This window comes from Nicotiana tabacum, chromosome 15 (genome assembly GCF_000715075.1).
Source record: "Nicotiana tabacum cultivar K326 chromosome 15, ASM71507v2, whole genome shotgun sequence".
Lineage (NCBI taxonomy): Eukaryota > Viridiplantae > Streptophyta > Magnoliopsida > Solanales > Solanaceae > Nicotiana > Nicotiana tabacum.
The window spans coordinates 132,017,081-132,038,208 of record NC_134094.1 but is presented as its reverse complement, the minus strand read 5'-3'; the positions used below and the strand labels follow the sequence as shown (position 1 = coordinate 132,038,208).

The following is a 21,128-nucleotide window of genomic DNA, read 5'->3' as shown; positions in this document are numbered from 1 at the left end:
AGATAGTAAATAATCTTTGTATAACACTTAGATGCATTAGTTTATGTGATATATTTTTGTTTTTAGTCCCCTTAATAAAGAATGTTACACTTATAAATTTAAAAATAATTAACTTTACATTTGTCAAGTTCACAACTAATTCTAAAAATCTATAGTCATACAAATAATGTAACATATTTTAAACTACAAAAGTTTTAATTTATTCTTAAATTTTATGTCGATTCAAACTAGGGGAGTAGAACACAAACCTCAATAGATTTCCATCGTTGGTGAACACAAACCTCAAAATCTCAAATATACTAAAAAGATGTCATATTCAAACGTGGCATGCCACTAGCCATTAAATATATACTACTAATTTGCTTTCTTGTTGGTCCATTCTCAATTCTTGAACTCTCTGTAAAAATTCACCAAAATCCCAACCATGGCAATACTATAATCCAAAATATGGAACTCCACTTAAACGACTACACCCTCCATTTTATTAAAAAATCCACACACTTACACTTACCAAAATTCCCACACTGCCTTCGCCGGCGGAGTCCGAGCAAGATCGCCACCGTGCGAGTTTCGGCGTCAGGTGAAGCACTGGTGGCGACGCCGGAACAGCCCGGCGGAAAAATGGTGGTGGAATTAGTGGGTGCTTTTAATGAGCTAACTGAAAGAATGGATAATAAAGTTCTTTCAACTAGCTCTTCTAGATTGCTGTTCAAAGCTCTAAAGCTTTGTATTCCGATTCTTCAGTCGTTGCCTCTTGCACCTGACGACCGTGAACCGCTCTCTAGAGCTTTGTCTGTAGCTGTTATTTTAGCTGATCTACAGGTAGGTCCCACATACTCTGACCTTTATTAATAGTAAAGCCGGAAAAACTATTATCTGCCTCATTAAAGTTACTAAATTACCTGCTATAAAGTGACAAAAACTATTTTTTTGTCACATTAAAGTAACTGAACTATACTAGTATAGTAGTAATAAAGTTACAAACTTCATCCAAAAACTATGTGATGTTGCTATATAGTGAGTAAAGTTTGTGAGTTTGATGTTATATTGGAAAACATTAAGTTATTTTGATGTAACAAAAAATAATTTTGTCATTTTATCAGACAATTATATCAAAGCTATTTTAGGGGGATATTAAGCTAATACAATTATTTTTATGAAGAAGCGATGGAGCTAGAGTATAAGTAGAAGGAAATTATCTCCAAAGCTTCTACCTTTTCTTAATGTGTTCGGGAATAAATAGAAAGTTTGTATGATTTAAGCAGTCATTTTTATCCACACTTGCCTAAAAGATGACTGATATAGGAAAAGAACACATTTTATTTTGTATATTTGCCATGCATAGATGATTGATTGGTTGATTTGGAGCTATGCTCCTAAAGCTTAGAGATCACATTATTTGCCAGTGTCACCAAAATTATGGTAATGTTAGGGTGGGGGCGGGGGATATATTCCCATCTTTCTATCGTATCTTTGCGGTTAAAATATTCGGTTTGAAGAATGATCTAATCCAATAATAACGTGGGAGCAGATGCTTAGAATCACATGGTTTTCTCATCAGTATTGTTCAGATTTTCTAACCTGCGGAATTCAGAAGTCAAAGCATGAATTTATAACCCCTTGTTGGAAGCTTGCTATTGCTCCCTTTGTGTGTGTATGCGCGTGTGCATGCCCAGTTTAAGCGAAAGCTAAAAGGTATTTTCCATATGTCACAGATGGATGCTGAAGTTATATCAACTGGGCTACTAAGAGAAGTTCTAGAGGCAGGTGCTATATCAATATATGAGGTGAGGGATCGGATTGGTACAAGTACTGCTCATTTATTGCATGAAAGCTTGCGTGTGAAACATATGTCCTTAAAGGTAGAATTATTGGATGATGATAGTGCAACCGCATTAAGGAAATTTTGTCTGACCTACTATGATGTTAGGGCATTAGTATTAGACCTCGCTATCAAGCTTGATATGATGAGACACCTCGATTATCTTCCTAGGTACCGGCAGCAGATGATATCACTTGAGGTTATGAAACTACATGCTCCGCTAGCACATGCCATCGGAACTAATTTGTTATCTCTTGAATTGGAGGATCTGTCTTTTCGATACTTGTTTCCTTACTCATATCTTTATCTTGATGCATGGTTGAGAAGTCACGAGAGTGGAAATAAGCCTCTGATAGATATATGCAAGGAACAGCTGCTTCAGTCCCTAAAATCCGATCCACTATTAATGCAAATGGTGAGCAAGATATCTGTTGAGGGTCGTTATAAAAGTCGTTACAGCACCATGAAGAAGCTCTTGAAAGATGGTCGCAAGCTTGACGAGGTGAATGACATCTTAGGCTTAAGAGTTGTATTGACTCCTCTCTCTGCTGGAGTAAATGAAATGGAAATTGGAGAAAAGGCTTGCTACAGGGCGCGAGAAGTAGTCCTATCTTTGTGGAAAGAGATACCAAGTAGGTCAAAAGACTATATCTTAAGGCCTAAGGCTAATGGATATAAGAGTTTGCACATGGCTGTTGATACCAGTGAACGTGACCGGACCAGACCGCTAATGGAAATTCAAATACGAACATCAGAGATGGACATACTGGCCGCTGGAGGGACAGCATCCCATTCTTTGTACAAGGGTGGTGTTACCGATCCTGAAGAGGTAAACATCAAGAGACCAAATATTGTTTCATTTCTGATAATGCCAGGATATTTTAAATATAAAGAACTTGTAATTGGAAATGTTATCAAAACTGGATTCATGAGATGTTTACTTATTCGTCGTGTATTTTGATCTGACCGCAGCCTCAGGAATAACTGTTTCAATAACCGTAACTTTTGTCATCAATCATACACAGGCGAGGCATCTGAAGGCAATCATGATGGCTGCAGCGGAGTTTGCAGCATTGCGTCTTAAAGATCTTCCTTCGGGAAATCCCAAAGGTCTGGAAACTGACAAGAGAGGTAGGGTGTTCCGTCTTCTAGACAAGAATGGAGATGGTAAACTCAGCATTGACGAACTTATGGAAGTGATGGAGGAGCTCGGAGCACCAGGAGATGATGCACGGGAGATGATGCAACTTCTCGATTCAAACAGTGATGGTTTTCTGAGCTCGGATGAGTTTGATTTGTTTCAGGACCAGGTATGTGAACTAATATAAAGTTATTTAAACTTTTGCAATATTTAATGTTTGGGATTGAGACATAGTTGTTTGTATGTAAATTCATTCTCTAACATGTTCGATTTTTGACAATAATATTAATGTCGTTTCAGGTTGAATTCATCCGGAATTTAGAAGATAGAGATGATCAATACAACACCCTGTTAAATAAAAAGCTGCAAATGGCAAATGAAACTGGTTTGATTCAAGTGTACAGTAAAGAGCAAGGTGATACTTTGTAACAAATTTAGTACATTTTGTAAAATATGTGTTCTTTGTATGTATTTATTGAGAAGGTTCTGCCCTATACAGGGGCTTTTTAAAGTCTCCAAGCAGATATCTTTCAAGTGAAAGATATTGAATCCTACTGTATAAAGTTATTTGAGAGTTCCCACTTCCCATTGTATGAAGTTACTAAGAGTTATTTTGAGCATGGTCTCAAATCAAATATCTGTAAAAGAAATTGATTCAGTCTGTATATAGTTATTTGTGCATGGTCTCAATCAAATACGTTTGTATGTGCAGTGCATTTCTTTTCTGTTGTACATAGTGTTTTATCAACAGAATGTGCACATAAGCAGAAGCGAATCTAGGATTTAAACTTGATGAGTTCAACCTTTCATGTTTTAGCGTTGAATTGCTGTGATTTTGAAATTATGGGCTCGGAATTTAATATTTGTTTAAATTTAGTGGTCTTTTACGTATGTATATATGTTCCGTGTCAAAAATGCTGAGTTTAGTTGCACCCATTGTTCAAAAGCTCCATCCGCCTGCACATTAAGAGTGCATAAGGATAAGTAGAGTATCATTTGGATTGGAAAATTTCTTTGGCGCACTGGCTTATTTTTCAGGCCAGTATTTGGATCTCAGAACAATGTTTCTAAGGTTTCCAACTATGTTATTCCGACTCTTCAAAACTATCGCCGCATGCGTGTCAGATCTTCCAAAAGTAGTGCATTTTGGAGGATCTAACGGGTGCAACAACATTTTTTGAGAGTCCGAACCTTATAGATTTCCACTACTGGGACAAGCTGTCATGCATTGCAACTCAGAGATTGTTTAAATTTAGAAGGTAAAGGAGAAACGCCTTGACTGCATGAATTGTTAATTTTCCTGGAATACAACTAGGTTTCAAATTATTTTTATTTTTACTGTTCAGGAACATTTAAAAGAAAAACCAAATACATGTACATGATGTAACGACATAATAAATAATATATGATCCAATTTGATAGGTTGCCTGTACAAAAAAAAAGGTTCACCGACTGCATATAACAATTCAAATTGTGTATAGTAGACAATAAGGCAAAAAGCAAAAAGTATGGTACCTTACCGAGGACCCTTGACATGAGGGCGTAGATGTCGAGAATTAAGGTAGTAGGTAGTCAAGTGTTTTTCCTTCTTTTTTTCCCAATACCAGTAGTATTAGTATTGTATCTTTCTTATTCTTAGATTACTATTAATACAATGTTGTTTGATTGCAATCTTTCACTGTGATTTTCTTAATATCTTGCTGTTGTTACTGCTTCTTTTCATCTTTTCTTGAGGCGAGGGTTTATCAGAACCAGATGTTTCGACTAAGTAAATTGTTTTGCTATGTAAATATACAAAATAACAGCTACTTCGGACTAACATAGGGGCAAAAAGAACGGAACTTTTATTTAACGAGGACTATAATTTCTTACAACAACTGTTGTATGAGCATTACAAAATGACATATTTATACTTGCATCTCATTTACAGTCTTCTACTTTATTACTCTCAACTCTTGAGGTAAATTCTTTGTTCCCGGATAATAAAGAATGGACTTGACCATTCGCAACAGTTCCAACTTTCATAATTTGGTGGGCAAGAGCTCTTGACTTTGCTGGACACCCAATTCATTTGATAACCTATTGCATAACTGTGGAACAAAAAAATGTTTTGTTCAGTGTTTGAAGTTTAAAGAACAGAGACGAATCCAGGATCTAGAGTCTGTAAATTTAGAATGAGTATGATGACAATTTAAGCACAAGGTTGTTGTAGTATAGTGGTGATGTTTTCCCGCCTATCACGCGGGTAACCCGAGTTCAATCCCCGGCAATGGCGTTTATTTTCCCATTTGTGGGAATATACTGGGTTATTGTGGTTGTTGTATGATGTTATTGTGTGTATACATTTTAAACTTTTAATGCATATGTACATATAGTTCGAGCTGAAAGTAATGAGTTTTATTGCCAGTTCGGTCAAGCTTTAAAATGAACTTATTTTGAGAAGTGCTTTTACTCAAAAGTACTTATGAAGAGCAGTTTGTGTTTGGCTTAATTAGTTTGAAAAGCACTTCTAAGCAGCAATTAGTGTTTGACCAAACTTTTAAAAAATACTTTTGGAGAAAAGCTATTTTTTTCCTGCTTCTGCTCAAAAGTACTTTTTTTTCTTCTAAAAGCTTGGTCAAACACTTCAACTTTGGGAAAAAAAATGCTTTTGGCTTTGAAGAAGCTTGGCAAAACAAGCTATTAGTTGAATCCACAGAACTCGTCCTGGATCCACCTCTGATTGTTACAATGTAGACGAGGATGTCGAGACATACCTCTCTATATACCGTAGAATCCCCTGAAGATTTTTGTAACTCTACAACATACAAGGATGTGCTAATCTCAAAAACCTGTAAATGACAGAATTATTAGATGTTCTTTGTAGTATTATTCTTGAATAACAAGGGAAATTAATAAATATCTCAAATGTGACTTACCTCTGCTACTATTGAAAGACTGGCTTGAGTTTTTTGACCTTTGTGTTCTAGCAATACTTTCAACTACAATAGACATAAACCAAATATATTCTTAACTTGTGTGTCTGAATATTTACTTGTTAAATGGATATTATAATGCAAAATTACAAACTTATGAATATATATCATATGTACTAACCTTTCCAGGTTTTTTCTGGACTTGAAATCCCATTTGCACTGCTAAATGCTCAATCCTCTCTAGCAATTCTTTTGGAGAGAGATTAGATGTGAATCTGATCTTCCTCTCAGAGGCATCCTACAGTAATTCCAAGTAAGTCGACGTACTTTTATTGATCAATCGTTGCATTATTCGAAGAAAATTAAAGTTAAGAACTTACCTCATTTTCAAAAAATCCAGAAAGATCAAAACATGAGGACATCCCAATTAGCTGAAAGGCATTATTGATAACAGAAGGTGATTCTGGATCTCTTTCTGTATCAAGTGGCTGTTCCAAGAATAAAGAAGACCAATTAGTCATAAATCATGACATTGTTAAAGGTACAATTAACAACAACCACCCAGTGAAATTCCACAAGCGGGGTCTGGGGAGGGTAGTGTATACGCAGACCTTAGCCCCTAGAAAGGTAAAGAGGTCGTTTCCGATAGACTCTCGGCTCAAGAAAGATGAAAAGAAACAGTAGAAACAAGCAATAACAACAAAGAGGGCTAGAAAGATAATAACGACAAAAGGAATCAATAGCAACAAGCTGTAACAATAAAGGTACAATTAAGTAAACAAAAAATTATCATCTCTAACATGGTATCAAGCAGATAGAGGTTCCGGAGTCAAGTCTCACAGCCACTCATTATTAAAAAAAAACCACGTGCTTGGCCAGAGTAAAAGTATCCGGCTCGCACGTACCATCTCTAATAGGTTAAACTTTTAAATGAGATGATCACACAATTGAACAGACGAGCCGAGGGTCTATCGAAAATAGCCTCTCTTCCTTCAAGGTAGGGGTAAGGTCTGCCTACACACTACCCTCTCCTGAGTCCCGACCTCACTTGTAGGATTACACTGGATTTGTTGTTGTTGTTGTTATTGTGCACAATTCAACATACATAAGTATAATGAAAGACATGAACAAATTATTCAAAGGTCAAAGTTCATACTGCTTCATGTACTGTCAACACTTCATCATCTGAGGATGCATGATCATCTTCAAAATCTTCATATTCATCAGGATTAGCAGGAGTATAGTCTTGTTTGAACCACTCATCCTCTTTAATCTCTGCCATTGTTATGCGAGTATGCGGATTTGGATCAAGAATCCTCTTTATAAGATTCTTTGCTCCTTGAGATAACCATTTTGGTACTGGTGCATCCCCCTTAAAAATCTGATATATTCACATACCTAAAAATAAGATTAAAAACATCGATACCAAAGAGCCATATAAAACAGGCGGCAACACGCATATGTTAGAAAAAACTAACCTTTTGATAAAGAACTGCAAGATTTCTATCATCAAAGGGTAAAAAACCAGTGAGAATGACATATAAGATGACTCCACATGACCATGTATCTGATGTCGCGCCATCGTATCCTCTGTTAGAAAGAATTTCAGGAGCAACGTAGTTGGGGCTACCACATGTTGTATGCAACAAGCCGTCATCCTGTGTATGAGCAAGAAAGCTAATTAAGCTTAAAGAAGAACATGCATGTATATATGTAAGGAACATAACTTAGGAACATCACAATGCAGTAATTATCAATGCAATTTAATCTATGTTGTTCGGATCCTTCAAAAATGCCGTTGCATCATTGTTGGATCCTCAAAAAATGAATAACTTTTAGATGATCTGACACACACCTGCCACATTTTTGAAGAATCCGAACAATATGGAATTAAACTGCTACAAAAGGTTGTTTTAATTTTCATTTTACTAATTTCACTTGTTATGAATAGTTACATGGACCTGATAGCGTAAAAAAAAAATTACGCTATTAGAGTATAGAAGTTAAATTCGTATGTAAGGAGTAACTCATCTAATAGTCATGAGTTAAGTTCCATACCCTTAAGTGTTGAGGTAATGCACTTAGTCCAAAATCTGTAATCTTTATGTTTTTTTCTGCATCAATGAGGACATTCTCTAGCTGCATTCACAAAACAAATATGAATATACTATCTGCTTGTGAGAATAGTTCAATGAATAAGCCTTGAATTAAAAAGGGCAGCCCGGTGCTAAGCTCCCGCTATGCATGGTGAGGAGGCCGGACCACAAGGATCTATTGTACGCAGTCTTACTCTGCATTTCTGCAAGAGGCTGTTTTCACGGCTTGAACCCGTGACCTCCTGGTCACATGACAGCAACTATACCAGTTACGCCAAGGCTCCTCTTCAAACCTTGAATTAAAAAGTAAAAAAGTAAAATTGAACTTATTGTACTATATTAATTACCTTGAGGTCTCTATGGAAGACACCTTTGTCATGGCAATAACTAACACCATCAATTAATTGTTGAAAGAGTTTTCTGCCTTGTGTTTCTGCTAGTTTTCCTTCAGAAGCCTAAGAATGAGGATTTACAGAGAGAGTTAATTTTCAAGAATTGAATGCAAAAGCACCAGTTAATGGCAAAAATTACTTACAATTCTGTCAAATAATTCACCACCATTTACATATTCCAGCACCATGTAAATCTTGGTTTTGCTTGCTAAGACCTGCTTATATATGTAATTTGATGTTAGAAATGCACCATTTGGATTTTCAATTTATATGCTAAAGGCTTATCACCTTAAGGCAGTATTAGAAAAGCTATTTACAATATAATACAGTTTTTCTTCCAACTTTTTTTTTTTGGTGGAAATGACACCAGGTACTTTTAAGCATGTTGTTTAAAATATATTCACAGTTTATAATGTATTTAAAAATAAAATATATTCACAGTTTACAATGTATTTAAAAATTAGCCAATTTCGCTCAAACTTCAGGACAAGGCGTCCTTAAACCTCAAAGTTCAAATTTCAGAGTTTGAAAATTGTGTCCAGAAGTTCGGATCTTATGTCCTGAATTTTAAATTAATAGTTCAGAAATTCAGAACACTTAGTCCTGAATTTCAAATTAGCAGCTCAATAATTCAGGACATAGTGTCCTGAATTTCCAAATTGAGGATACTTAGTCCTAAAGTTTGGGTGAATTGGTTAATCTTTAAATATATTGTAAATTGTGAATATATTTTAAATAGCGGGCTTAAAAGTAACTATTGCTGCACTTCGCCCTTTTTTGTGTGTGTTAATTTTTATCTAACACTGACGTAAATATTTAGATAATCAAGTCACTCAGAGACTAATTGTACAAAAGTGTTTATATTAAGTATCTTTTGGTAAACTAAAAAATAGGATGAATAATATGTTTGAACCGTCAAATTACATGAAGTAATCCATAGGCCGCCTTAATTAATCTGTTCGCAATTAAATATTTGTATATTTTTAATGAATTTTCTAATATAAATATAGGGTCTAAGCAAAAGATACTGAGTTCGTTCAAACATGTATCTTATACTCTAGCTCTCCACCCCTGACAGAGTGTAGATAGAACTATTTTTACGTTGTCATTTTATGAAACTTCAAATTCTTAATTTTTCTTCTCTTCTTTTTCTTCTCAAATTGCAGTCAATGTCACAATTAATAATCATGCCCAAAGTTTGTTTGGCATTCCGAAATTGAGTGGCCTAATTTGTCCAATTGTCTCATCACTCCAAAATCCAAAAAATGGCCCAATTCCTAATATATAAATCATCTGTCATTATACCATAATAATAATCAATGACTTTTAGTCTAGTACATCTTGTTTGGAAGTCAAAATATGGATAGAGATGGCTCGAGTCACCTCCCCCATATTTTTTTTATCCACCAAAAAAAAAAAAAACAAATCCCAAATGTATCTTCTCAAGTTAACCTTTTTTTTTTCTGGAAAAATAACACTGTATAGCCGCTCTCAAAATAATAGTCGAGAAATATATATTTTATATATATATATATATTCTGCATATTATATATAAAAATTATACAAATTTTATACACTTTTTTGGCTACCAAATATAAATAATTTCTGGCGCAGGCTAAAAGTAAAAAATGCTCTTTTTTTAAAAATAATAACAATGACGTTCGAGTCAGCTTGTTTGCACACAAAGATTAATTTATCGAATACCCACTCAAGCTAAGTTATCAATGCTCTTTAGAATTACGTGAATGGAGTTTAGACACTAAATTGATTTGCTTTTCAAAAATAGAAATAAGCTCAAATTTCAAATTTGTTTGAATTTTAAAAAGTTACCTAATCTAATCATTTATCTCCGGAAAAGAAATTAATCCAAACACAACTCAAATATTTTGAAACTAAATTAATCTAAACCAACATTATTAGTAGTCATGGATGATATTCTCTCCATCCCAATTTATGTGACTTTTTCCTTTTTAATCTGTCTCAAATGTCATCTTTCTACATTTAAAAATAATTTGATTTACTTAATTTTTTTTTAAATTATACCCTTAATGAGATAATTTAGAACTACACATATATTCAGTAGAGCATTTGCATTTTCCTTTAATGAAATACAAAGAAAGAAAAGTAAAGGAAGAAAGGAATATTTTAAACGTGCAAGATTGTGAACAAGTTGTTCTTTGCTTAAAGCAAACATGAATTTTTGCCTCTTGGGTAATATCCAAACAGAATATTAAAAAGAAAATAATGGATCTCCTTACTCAAAGAAGATAGTAATTGAATAAAGGACAAAATTTAAAAGTTATTTAAAAAACAAAAAGGAAATGTACACGTAGAGAGAGAAAAGATTGGTTAAAATTCGAACATAATATGGAGAAGAGATGTAATTATGGTAAAAACTTACATGTATAGGATATTTATATCAATCAAATATAAGGTAAAAACTTATCTGTATCGGACATTTACATCAATCTACTATGTGATATGATTATTACTAAATTAGTAGTTAATAAATACTCGACGTACCTCGTATAATCTGACCACATTTGGATGCTTGAGGACTTTTAAGGTTTTAATCTCCCTCTTTATCTGCAATAATCATAAATATTATGAAAATCCAATTAATGTATTCCTGTTTTAGCAGCAGTTGTACATTTGTAAAAATATTTAATAAAAAAACTTCAATATTCTGTTGGAGAAACTAGTTTGTTTATCAAAATTAATTTCAAATTAAGTAGAAAAAAAAATCTTTTATTTCATATAATGTGCAAAATCAATCCGTTTGACTAAAAGACCAAAAGCAGACTCTAATTATAGTAAACAGAAAATAATTATATTTTACTAGTTAATGAACTATTACTAGCATTTTTATCTTCATTATTTCTGGTTCTGCACTTCTGCTAAAACAGCAAGAAACTGTGATCTTGTGCTATATTCCGGTGATCTCATTTTTTTATTTGATCTCACAAATTAAATTTCGTCGTGTCCCAAACCACATTCCGTGAATATAAGAGTAGTTTTAAATATTTTTACAAAAGTTATGTGAATTTAACTGAATCAGTTACTTTAGACTCAAACTATATACATAACTGCCTCGAAATTTTGAATTCGCCGCTGTTCACAACTAAACTCCCGTTTGAACATGGAATTTATTTTTTAAAACTTTTTTCCAAAAAAAAATTATATTAATTACATTATTTGTTCATGAATTTTGATCAGTTTTGACAAAAAAAAAATAAAGAAAAATTTTCAAGTTTTCAGCCAGTTTTTGGGTGAAAACTTTTCTGCAACTTTAACTTCCAAATTATTTTTAACACAAATTCAGAAACTCTTTTTTTTCAAGTTTCAATCAATAAATTTACGTCTAAACGCAGAAGCTAAAATGAAGCAGAGAGAGAGAGACCTGATCGGTGATTCTAAGATCTTGAATTCGATTTTTCTCCAAAATTTTGATAGCAAAAGATTGGCCAGAATCTTTGTGTTTTGCGTACTTAACTTTGCCAAAATTACCTTCTCCTAAAGTTTTTCCAAGTTCGTATTTCCCAACTCGCATTCCCTTCTTTCCTCTTTCACTTCTTATTTCTTCTTCTTGCTGTATCAATACCATTCCCACTTTCACAAAAATAAATTTTAGAAAAAGAAGAAATGGAACTTATTTATAAAACCTTGTTAATTTTCTGGGTTTTGTAGTTTTGGTATGATTTTGCCAAAATTGGCTTCAACTATTTGTGCTTGAAAATTCAAGTTTGAAGTTTGAATTTTTCTGCGATGGCTTTCGTCAATCCGCTGCTTAGATTGAGTTTATATAAGTAAGTTTAATTGGACGAATAGTACTGTGTGGAAAATAGTGCGACTTTGTCCACAAGCTAAAACCCCATCTTACACGACATACACGACATATACTTTATTGGATATTGAAGTTTTAGAGGTAAATTTAATATTAATTATTCCCTCCGGTCACTTTTACTTGACACGCTTTGATTTTTTACGCCCCTTAAGAAATAATAAATAAAATTTATAATTTGTTATTTTACCCATATTAATTGATGTATATTTTATTGGATTTGAGAAAATAATTTGAAATTATAATAAATACTGTGGGTAAAACAGAAAAAAAATTATTGTCTTCTCTTGATATGCGTAAAGTGTCAAGTAAAAGTGAACATCTATTTTTAATATAAATACCAAATAAAAGTGACAGGAGAAAGTATTATATAACTTTATGTGTACTAAAATAGTGATATTATTTCCTTTTTAGTTGATCTTAAAAAAGAGTAACATATTTTTATATTTAGTAACAATTTAATTTAGAGTTAGTCTTTTTATTTTATGTTTAATTTAACAATTTACAGTGCACATCATTATCTTTGAAGGGAAGTCTTGCCGTGACTAAAAATGTTGTTGCTATGTGACCAGAAAGTCACAGGTTCAAGCCGTAGAAATAGTCTCTTACAGAAATGAAGGGGAAGACTGCATACAATAGACTCTTGTAGTCCGGTCCTTCCCCGGACCCCGCACATAGCGGGAGCTTAGTGCATTGTTCTGCTCTTATAGCTACACAAATATTTATATCTTGCTTTATACGCAAATTTCAAAGGTCTCTCTTTATTTTCTTGAATCTCTATAAGTTATCATATAATTTGGGATGAAAGTAATAGCCTGTTTGGCCAAGTTTCTCCAAGTTGAAAAGTACTTTTTTTGAAAAAAATATATATTGAAGTGTTTGGCCAAGCTTTTAGAAGAAGAAAAAAGTGTTTTTGAGGAGCAACACTTTTTTGAGAAACACTTTTGAGAAAAATACACTTAAAAGCACTTTTAAAAGCTTGGTCAAACATAAATTATTGCGTATAAGTATTTTTAAAATTAATTAGCTAAACACAAACTGCTTTTCACCAAAAGTACTTTTAAAAAAGCACTTTAAAAAAAATACTTATCAAAATAAGCTGATTTTTCTAGTTTGGCCAAACAAACTATAAGAGCAATTACTTGAAAACTTTTGCTAAATACAAGAATATCATATCCGAGCTTATTATTACTCTCTATGTTCCATCTTATGTGATGGTATTTTATTTTTAAATTGTTCCAAAAGATTGATCTATTTTTATATTTTTAAAATATTATATATTTAAGCTTATTATTTTATTATTATTTTGACTTGATTTATATAGTCATACGAATATTATAACATATTTAAGACCATTGTTCTACCTAAAAGTTTTATAGTGACATAAATGTCATGACACGTTTAACATTAAAAATTTTAAAAGTCTTTATTTTTTTCTTAATATTCGTGTCTAATCAAATATGTTTACATAAAATTGAGCAAAAAGAGTAATAATATAGAATTTGAATATTTGAAAGCTATGTAAATAATAATAATAATAATAATAATAATATATGTCAAGCCTCCACATTTAATGGGTTTCCACTTGGGACTTTAAAGTTGGAGGACGATATTCATTTGCAATTATTGGCCAAGTGATGAGAATATCTAAAGGGCAGATGAAATTAAAAGGCATTTCCTACCTCCTAGCCTTTTGGAGTTTGGACCCCTCCTATCTTGATATATGTAAGGTAGTGTATTGGAAAGTACTATTCATGAGTAGGTAGGGGTGACAAATTGACGAATCGGATCGGGCGTGGACGGGTCAAAACAGGTAATGCAAAAAATGATAAAATATTCGACCAACCCATATTCTTGAATGTGATCAGTTTTGGGAAATGGATGAATACTCAATTTAAGTGTTTACAAATGTAAAAGTTATATTCATTAGTTATCTATTAAATATCTATTTTTAAGTGGACAATATGAATCTTATCCATATTTGACCTATTTTAAATTTTTTATAATTCAACTCGTTTTTTATTCATTTTGTTACCACTAATGTATATATCAACTCTTTGTATTTATTCTTCAAAAGCAAATATATATTAGATCGTGTTGAATGTGTGTGTTTTCATTCGCATGGTAAAAGCTCGAAATTTTAGCTCCGTGCCAAATATGACTCAATTCTCATGGTTTAAAGTTTAAACCTAATACTTCTAATTAAGCATGATCAAAATAATTAACCTTTACCATTCGACCATATCCCTTAATGATTAAATCAATCATGTTAAAGCCGGCTTTTTTCACTTTTAAACTGCGCCAGAAATTATTTAATATTTGGTAGTCGAAAAAATATATAAAATTTATATAATTTTTGTATATAACATGCCGAATATATATATATATATATTTTCAATTATTATGTTAAGAGCGGTTATATAAAGTTATTTTCCCGATTAAAGTGAGAATGGAGTCTTAATCAAAAGAATTAACCTCTACAACTTATTACCTAGGAAATTTAAATGGATTAATTCCGATTTGACACATTTTCCTAGGCTACCATCGTCAAATAACCTTATATAGCGCCCTTTCGTTTGATTCATTGGGTACCTTCTCCACAGTTACAAGTAAACGTTTCAAGTAAATAAAATGATACAAAATAAATGAAAAAATGCATTGTCTTTTACAAATAAGCATTTCAAGTGCATATGTATATATAATTATTATTTTCTTGAAAATATGAAATAGGGACATTTTGTCATATACATGACCAATAGGCAATAACTAACTTCTAGGACGACTATTTTTTTTTCAAATCACTATTCAAACGAAGGAAAAAATAATTAAATTTAATAGTTTTAATTTTTAAAATTTTCAGTACAAAATTTATTGACATATATATATATATATATATATATATATATATATATATATATATATATATATACTATATTATATATAGGCTACATTAGCCCCGGTTTAAAGGGAGGAGAAGTCACCAACTCATGGGAAGGAAAGGTTAGGTTAAGCAAAAGTGGCTATACGTAACCAAGTAGTTGTAACAATTACTGCTTGTTAATGATTAAATAATATAACAACAATAAATAAATTATTGCTTATTTTCACACGCATAAAAGAGAGGATTAATGGATCTAAGGCTTGAAAATTAGGAAAAGAACATTATTTTGATGAAACATGTGGTATAGATAGCTATCTTGAATCTTGACTAATTTTCCCATTTGCTTAACTTATAGTCAATTTATAACTTTAATTATTTGAGTCTTTTGGCCATCAATGCTATTTTCCGCATAATACTGATGAAAGTTGTTGATACATTTGATTTGAATTTGAACTTTATGAGTGTTGAATTCTAAGATATCGGCATCAATTGTTTGTAATTGGGTTCTGATCGAATTTAATTTTCGTACATACTTAGTAGATTTGTTAATACAAAATATAAGATTTGCCTAAATCTATAGGGTACGAACTAAAATTACTGGGTTCGACTGTACGCGTTATAACCTTCTCGTTGGACATAGTCATCAATAATGACTAAGAATATTATACATGATAAATTTGTAGTCACAAAAATAACATCATACCCGATGTAATCTCATATACCCGATGTAATCTCATATAATGGAGTCTGAAAAGATAGTGTGTACGTAAACTTTACCCGTATTCTTGTGGAGGCAGAGATACACCTTCGGCTCAATACAGAGGCATAGTTGACTTCGTAGTCATAAAAATCTAGTATGAAAATGATTGTACTGTTGAATTCTAAAAAATTAATGAAATTTGAGAGCCTAAGGGGTGAGGGGTGGGGTGGGGTAGGGTGGGGAGGGGTTGAGGAAATAAGCAATAATTAATTACATAGCACAGATACAGATTGCATTATAACTCAATTATAAGCAGTGGTTTAATCTTTAAAAAACAGATAACTGAATGTGTATGATTATTCTTAATTGTGGTTGCTTTCTTATACTGGACCATTTATATTAAAAAATCTATCTTCTGCCAAGTGCCAAATAGGGGTTTACATAAGTCGTGTTGGTTCAGATTTTTCAATTATCAAACCAAACCAATGGTGTCGGATTTTTAAATTTATAAATCAAACCAACAAAATCGGGTTTTTCAATCTCGGTTATTCTCGGGGGTTTCGGGTTTTTTCGGGTTTTCGAGTTTTTTTTCGGTAAAGTCTTCATAACATAAAATATGTAACTTGTGCTCCAAATATTTCTTAAGTCCTAGTAAAATACAACTATATAATGTGTTTTCCAAAAAACTAACACAATAATATGAGATAAGTTATAGCATTATACTAAAATATTCAATAATAAAGATAAAATAATAAAATTACATAAAACAAATATTGCTAATTAATAAGTCATAATAAAAATTAACATAATCTAAAAATACTATATAAGTCATGATAAAATAAGTATAGCTAATAAGTACTCATATTAATTACATAACTAAGCACTAAAAAAAAGGATAAACTAAGTTATGCATTTTCATTATAAACCAATGTAAAACTAAAATAATTATTCAACACTATCGTCATTCCTAGTATTGTTAAATTTCTTTTGTTAGTATTAATATTGATTTGGACTTTATTTGAGTTACTACATTTATGGGCTATAAAATTTATTTAGCATTCAAGATGTTAAGTTCAAACTTGAAATAATACCTTAAAAGATAAAATTATGAAAAAGTTTAAGAAATATTTATAAAATACATTACAATAAATATTTATATGTATAAAATATTTTTAAAAATTGTATAAATGTACTATCGGGTTGGTTTGGTTTCGGTTTGATTTTTTTTAGTTAAAACCAAACCAAACCAATTATGGTCGGGTTTTCTTTTCCAATACCAAACCAAGTCAAACCAAACCATAATCGGGGAATTTTTCCGATTTGACTCGGATTATCGGTTTGGTGCGGTTTATCGTTTTTTTTTATACCTCTGCTGCCAACTATATTGAATATTATCCCTTTTCTTGTCTTGTTTTATACTAATATATAAAAAAAAGAAAGTATCTAGTGTATATAAACCTTTTAAAGTCTAATAAAGTACAGGGTATCTGAAGCACTCCAAAATATTGCTGCAAAACACAGAAAATTTGGCAATATTAATAAAGGCAAAACACTTGACTAATAATATATTTTTCAGAATATATTATTTGTACAATCTGACAGAGTACAAAATAATAGTATACACTAAGTATCGTTTTTCGTTAGGATTCACATGGACATATATATGCTGTCCCACATATCTAATAGTGTCTTAATATTAATATGTCATGTCATCCATTTAACAATTCATTAATTTTTCCAACCGATATCATGTTCTTGTCCATAAGTTTGAGTCCATACATTTATTTATTATACATTCATTTGTGATGATCCAAAATGTCATGTTTTAGAATTCGAATCTACGCTCTTAAATCATAAAAATCTCATTTTTACCCTACTCGATTTACGTGCTCAGTCCGGACATCTTTTCGGAAAGCTTTTATGTTGAAAACTAATGAAAACAAGAATTTTTGCCTTAAAAGTTGATTTTAGTTGACTTCGGTCAACATTTTTGGTAAACGGGCCTGAATCTGTGTTTTGACGGTCCCGGTGGGTCAGTGTCGAATTATGAGACCTGGGCTTATGCCCGAAATCGAATTCGGAGATCCCTAGCTCAAGTTATGAATTTTTGATAAAAATTTAATTATTTTTAAGAATTGATTGTTGTTTGGCATTGTTAGTGCCGGGTCTGTATTCTGGTTCTGGAGCCCGGTACAAATTCATTATGATATTTAAGACTTGTCTGTGAAATTTGGTGAGAAACGGAGTTGATTTGATGTGATTCGGACGTCTAGTTGAGAAAATAGAAATTCTAAAGTATTCTTGAGAATTTCATTTGAATTGGTGCTAAATTCGTAGTTCTAGGTATTATTTTGGCGATTTGATCGCGCGAGCAAGTCCGTATGATATTTTTAGACTTGCATGCATATTTGGTTTGGAGCTCTGAGGGCTCGGGTGCCATTCGGGCGATGCGCGAGTTAGTTCAAACCTCAACAAGGCTGCTGGTGCACCAAATCTAGTGTGCCCGCACCTGTGAACCTTTGGTCGCAGGTGCGAGCGATATCCCCGCAGGTGCGACCCAGGCCCGCACTTCATTTTTCCGCATATGCGAACTTCTCTCCGCATGAGGGGGACCGTAGAAGCGGAACCCTGTCCGCAGGTGCGGCCCCAGTTGGCTCAGCCCTTTCCGTAGAAGCGCACATCCTGTCCGCACGTGCAGATGCGCAGGTGCGACCAAAGCACCGCATGTGCGAATGTCGCTGAGCAGTGAGTTCATTTAATTCGGACTCTAGCCATTTTTTTTTTCTCGTTTCAAAAGGATAGGAGGCCTAGGGCGATTTTCCAAAGATATTTTCTTCCCCAAATCATAGGTAAGTGTTCCTTAACTCGTTTCTTTCAATCTTTTACTTCATTTTACAAGAATTCAACCAAAAATCTAGAGTTTTCATGGTAGAATTAGGGGTTAGGGTAGAAATTAGGGATTTTGGAAATTTGAGGATTTAGACTTCAATTTAAGGTCGGATTCCAAAACTAATTATATATTCGGGCTCAGGGGTGAATGGGTAACTGCATTTTGGTACGAACCTCGGATTTTGACCAAGCGAGCCCGGGTCGATTTTTTTCAACTTTTTGGAGGAAAGTTTTGGGAAATTCAATTTATGCAATATAATTGATTTCTTTAGCAATATTTGATATTATTGAGTCATTTTTGAATAGATACGAGTGGTTTATAGGTGAATTCCAAAGGAAAAAGCTGTGATTGAGAATTAAGTGGCCTTCGGAGCGAGGTAAGTGTTTTGTCTAACCCTGACTTGAGGGAATTAGGAACCTTAGATTACTTGCTAAGTAAAATTTATGTGAGATGTGTATATGTGAGGTGACGAGTACTTATGCGCCGCCAATTTACCTGTTTTCCATATTTCTCTGTTTTTCTTATATTGTCTCATTCCTATGCCTAATTGCTACGTGTTATACTAGTGTTGTTCCAATTTATCGTTCTTATCATGTTTACGGATTTTCTAGTGATAATTGAGTTTTTATTTCAAAGTTGAGATTGATATTATGGAACCAAATGTTGAAGTAAGGTTTGTACTTGTTATTATATCTCCATGTTGTTATTTATGCATTGCATTATGGTAAGGGAGAGTGTTAATGCACGAAGGGTGATGTTGTGCCATATTGTGAGTGTTAATGCACGAAGGGTGATGTCGTGCCATGATATGAGTGTTAATGCACGAAGGGTGATGCCGTGCCATATTGTGAGTGTTAATGCACGAAGGGTGATGCCGTGCCATGATATGACTGTTAATGCACGAAGGGTGATGTCGTGTCGTTTCTATTAATTTTATGGTGAGATTGAGAGTAAAAGCATGAAGGGTGATGCCGTGCATTTTTTCTTACTGTATTCACTATTCCTGTTAATTCATGGTATATTGACTGCTCCGGTGATCATTCTGTTGTAGTTCTTTATCTTGTATCCCCCTCAGCATGTTCCCCTCCCGACATTTTCTGTTTAGTTCTTCATTTCTGTTATTTGTATATACACTGTTAAATTGTACAGGTTGATTTGTAGGTGCCTTGCCTTAGCCTCGTCACTACTTCGTCGAGGTTAGGCTCGACACTTACCAGTACATGAGGTCGGTTGTACTGATACTGCACTCTACACTTTCTGTGCAGATTTTGATACCGGCTCGGGTTGATCGAGATTTTGCTATTGGTCCGCTATCCGGAGACTCAAGGTGTAATGACCCAACCGGTCATTTTAATTTTTAGAACCCCGTTCCCTAAAATAAAACTTTCTGTATGTGCTTTTAATGATTTATGACTTGCGGGGATGGTTGATTCGGGATTTGAAAGTGTTTTGGTTGAAACTGGAATACTTGGTTCCTTAAGTTGGCCTTAAAGTGCTAAGACTTTAAGATTTTGGACTTAAGAGCGTGTTCGGAATTTTATTTGGAAGTCCGTAGTTAAATTAGGCTTGAAATGGCTAAAATAGGAATTTAAGTTTGAAAGTTTGACCAGGGAGTTGACTTTTTGATATCGGAGTCAGAATCCAGTTCTGAAAATTTTCATAGCTTCGTTATGTCATTTATGACTCGTGTGTAAAATTTGAGGTCAATCGGACTTGATTTGATAGGTTTCGGTACCGAATGAAGAAGTTGAAAATTTTAAGTTTTATTAAGCTTGAATTGGAGGATGATTCGTGGTTTTAGCGTTGTTTGATGTGATTTGAGGTTTCGACTAAGTTCGTATGATATTTTAGGACTTGTTGGTATAATTGGTTGAGGTCCCGAAGGGCTCGGGTGAGTTTCGGACGGCTAACAGATCATTTTTGGCTTTTAGAACATTGCTGATAGCTGTTGGAAATTTTCTTCTGATTTCCTTATACACGATCGCGTGGATTGGGTTGCGATCGCGTAGGCTTAATTTGGCAGCTGAGAATTTGTTCTATGCGATCGCGTGGGCAAGTCCACGATCGCGTAGGTTGGATTCAGTTGGGCTATGCGAACGCGTGGCTAAGGCTGCGTTCGCGGAGAGGAAACGAAGCAGAAGCTAAGCACGCGCTTAATGCTTTGCGATCGCGTGAGGAGGCTCGCGATCACGTAGGCTTGCGGAGACTGTGCCTCGTGATCGCGAGGGATTTTTCGCGATCGCGTAGGGTTAATGTTTGGGTAGTAAAATTTGTGCTACGCGACCGCGTCAGGAAGTTCGCGACCGCATGGAAGAAATCACTGGGCAGAGAGTTTAAGTTCCATTTTCTATTTTTAACGATTTGGAGCTCGGATTTAGGCAATATTTGGGAGATTTTCAGAGAAAATAACGGGGTAAGTGTTCTTAACTCAATATTTGTTAAATTACCCG

The 21,128-nt window shown here is 33.5% G+C and overlaps 2 protein-coding genes across 2 annotated transcripts; one reads left to right on the top strand and one right to left on the bottom strand.

Annotated features, from left to right (window-relative positions):
* The first annotated feature begins 306 nt into the window (after positions 1 to 306).
* On the top strand, positions 307 to 3,658 carry LOC107830419 (putative GTP diphosphokinase CRSH, chloroplastic). Its single transcript, XM_016657963.2, has 4 exons — positions 307 to 822; positions 1,716 to 2,651; positions 2,848 to 3,132; positions 3,264 to 3,658. Exons 1-4 carry the CDS (start codon positions 328 to 330, stop codon positions 3,390 to 3,392), a joined length of 1,845 nt encoding a protein of 614 aa, XP_016513449.2. The 5' UTR covers positions 307 to 327; the 3' UTR covers positions 3,393 to 3,658.
* Positions 3,659 to 4,784: 1,126 nt separating this feature from the next.
* Positions 4,785 to 12,171, bottom strand: LOC107830418 (CBL-interacting serine/threonine-protein kinase 1). The gene is made up of 12 exons (XM_016657962.2): positions 11,767 to 12,171; positions 10,890 to 10,952; positions 8,510 to 8,581; positions 8,322 to 8,429; positions 7,937 to 8,017; positions 7,357 to 7,536; positions 7,035 to 7,259; positions 6,259 to 6,366; positions 6,060 to 6,176; positions 5,882 to 5,944; positions 5,720 to 5,794; positions 4,785 to 5,053 (listed from the first exon to the last, which is right to left on the bottom strand). Exons 1-12 carry the CDS (start codon positions 11,968 to 11,970, stop codon positions 4,985 to 4,987), a joined length of 1,365 nt encoding a protein of 454 aa, XP_016513448.1. The 5' UTR covers positions 11,971 to 12,171; the 3' UTR covers positions 4,785 to 4,984.
* Positions 12,172 to 21,128: the final 8,957 nt, after the last annotated feature.

Coding starts and splice junctions, on each gene's coding strand:
- LOC107830419 (XM_016657963.2), top strand. CDS start 328: ATGCCACTAGCCATTAAATATATACTACTAATTTGCTTTCTTGTTGGT. Junction 823..1,715: donor TTATTTTAGCTGATCTACAG/GTAGGTCCCACA, acceptor CATATGTCACAG/ATGGATGCTGAAGTTATATC. Junction 2,652..2,847: donor GTGTTACCGATCCTGAAGAG/GTAAACATCAAG, acceptor AATCATACACAG/GCGAGGCATCTGAAGGCAAT.
- LOC107830418 (XM_016657962.2), bottom strand. CDS start 11,970: ATGGTATTGATACAGCAAGAAGAAGAAATAAGAAGTGAAAGAGGAAAG. Junction 6,177..6,258: donor CTGGATTTTTTGAAAATGAG/GTAAGTTCTTAA, acceptor GAATTACTGTAG/GATGCCTCTGAGAGGAAGAT. Junction 5,795..5,881: donor GTCTTTCAATAGTAGCAGAG/GTAAGTCACATT, acceptor TGTCATTTACAG/GTTTTTGAGATTAGCACATC.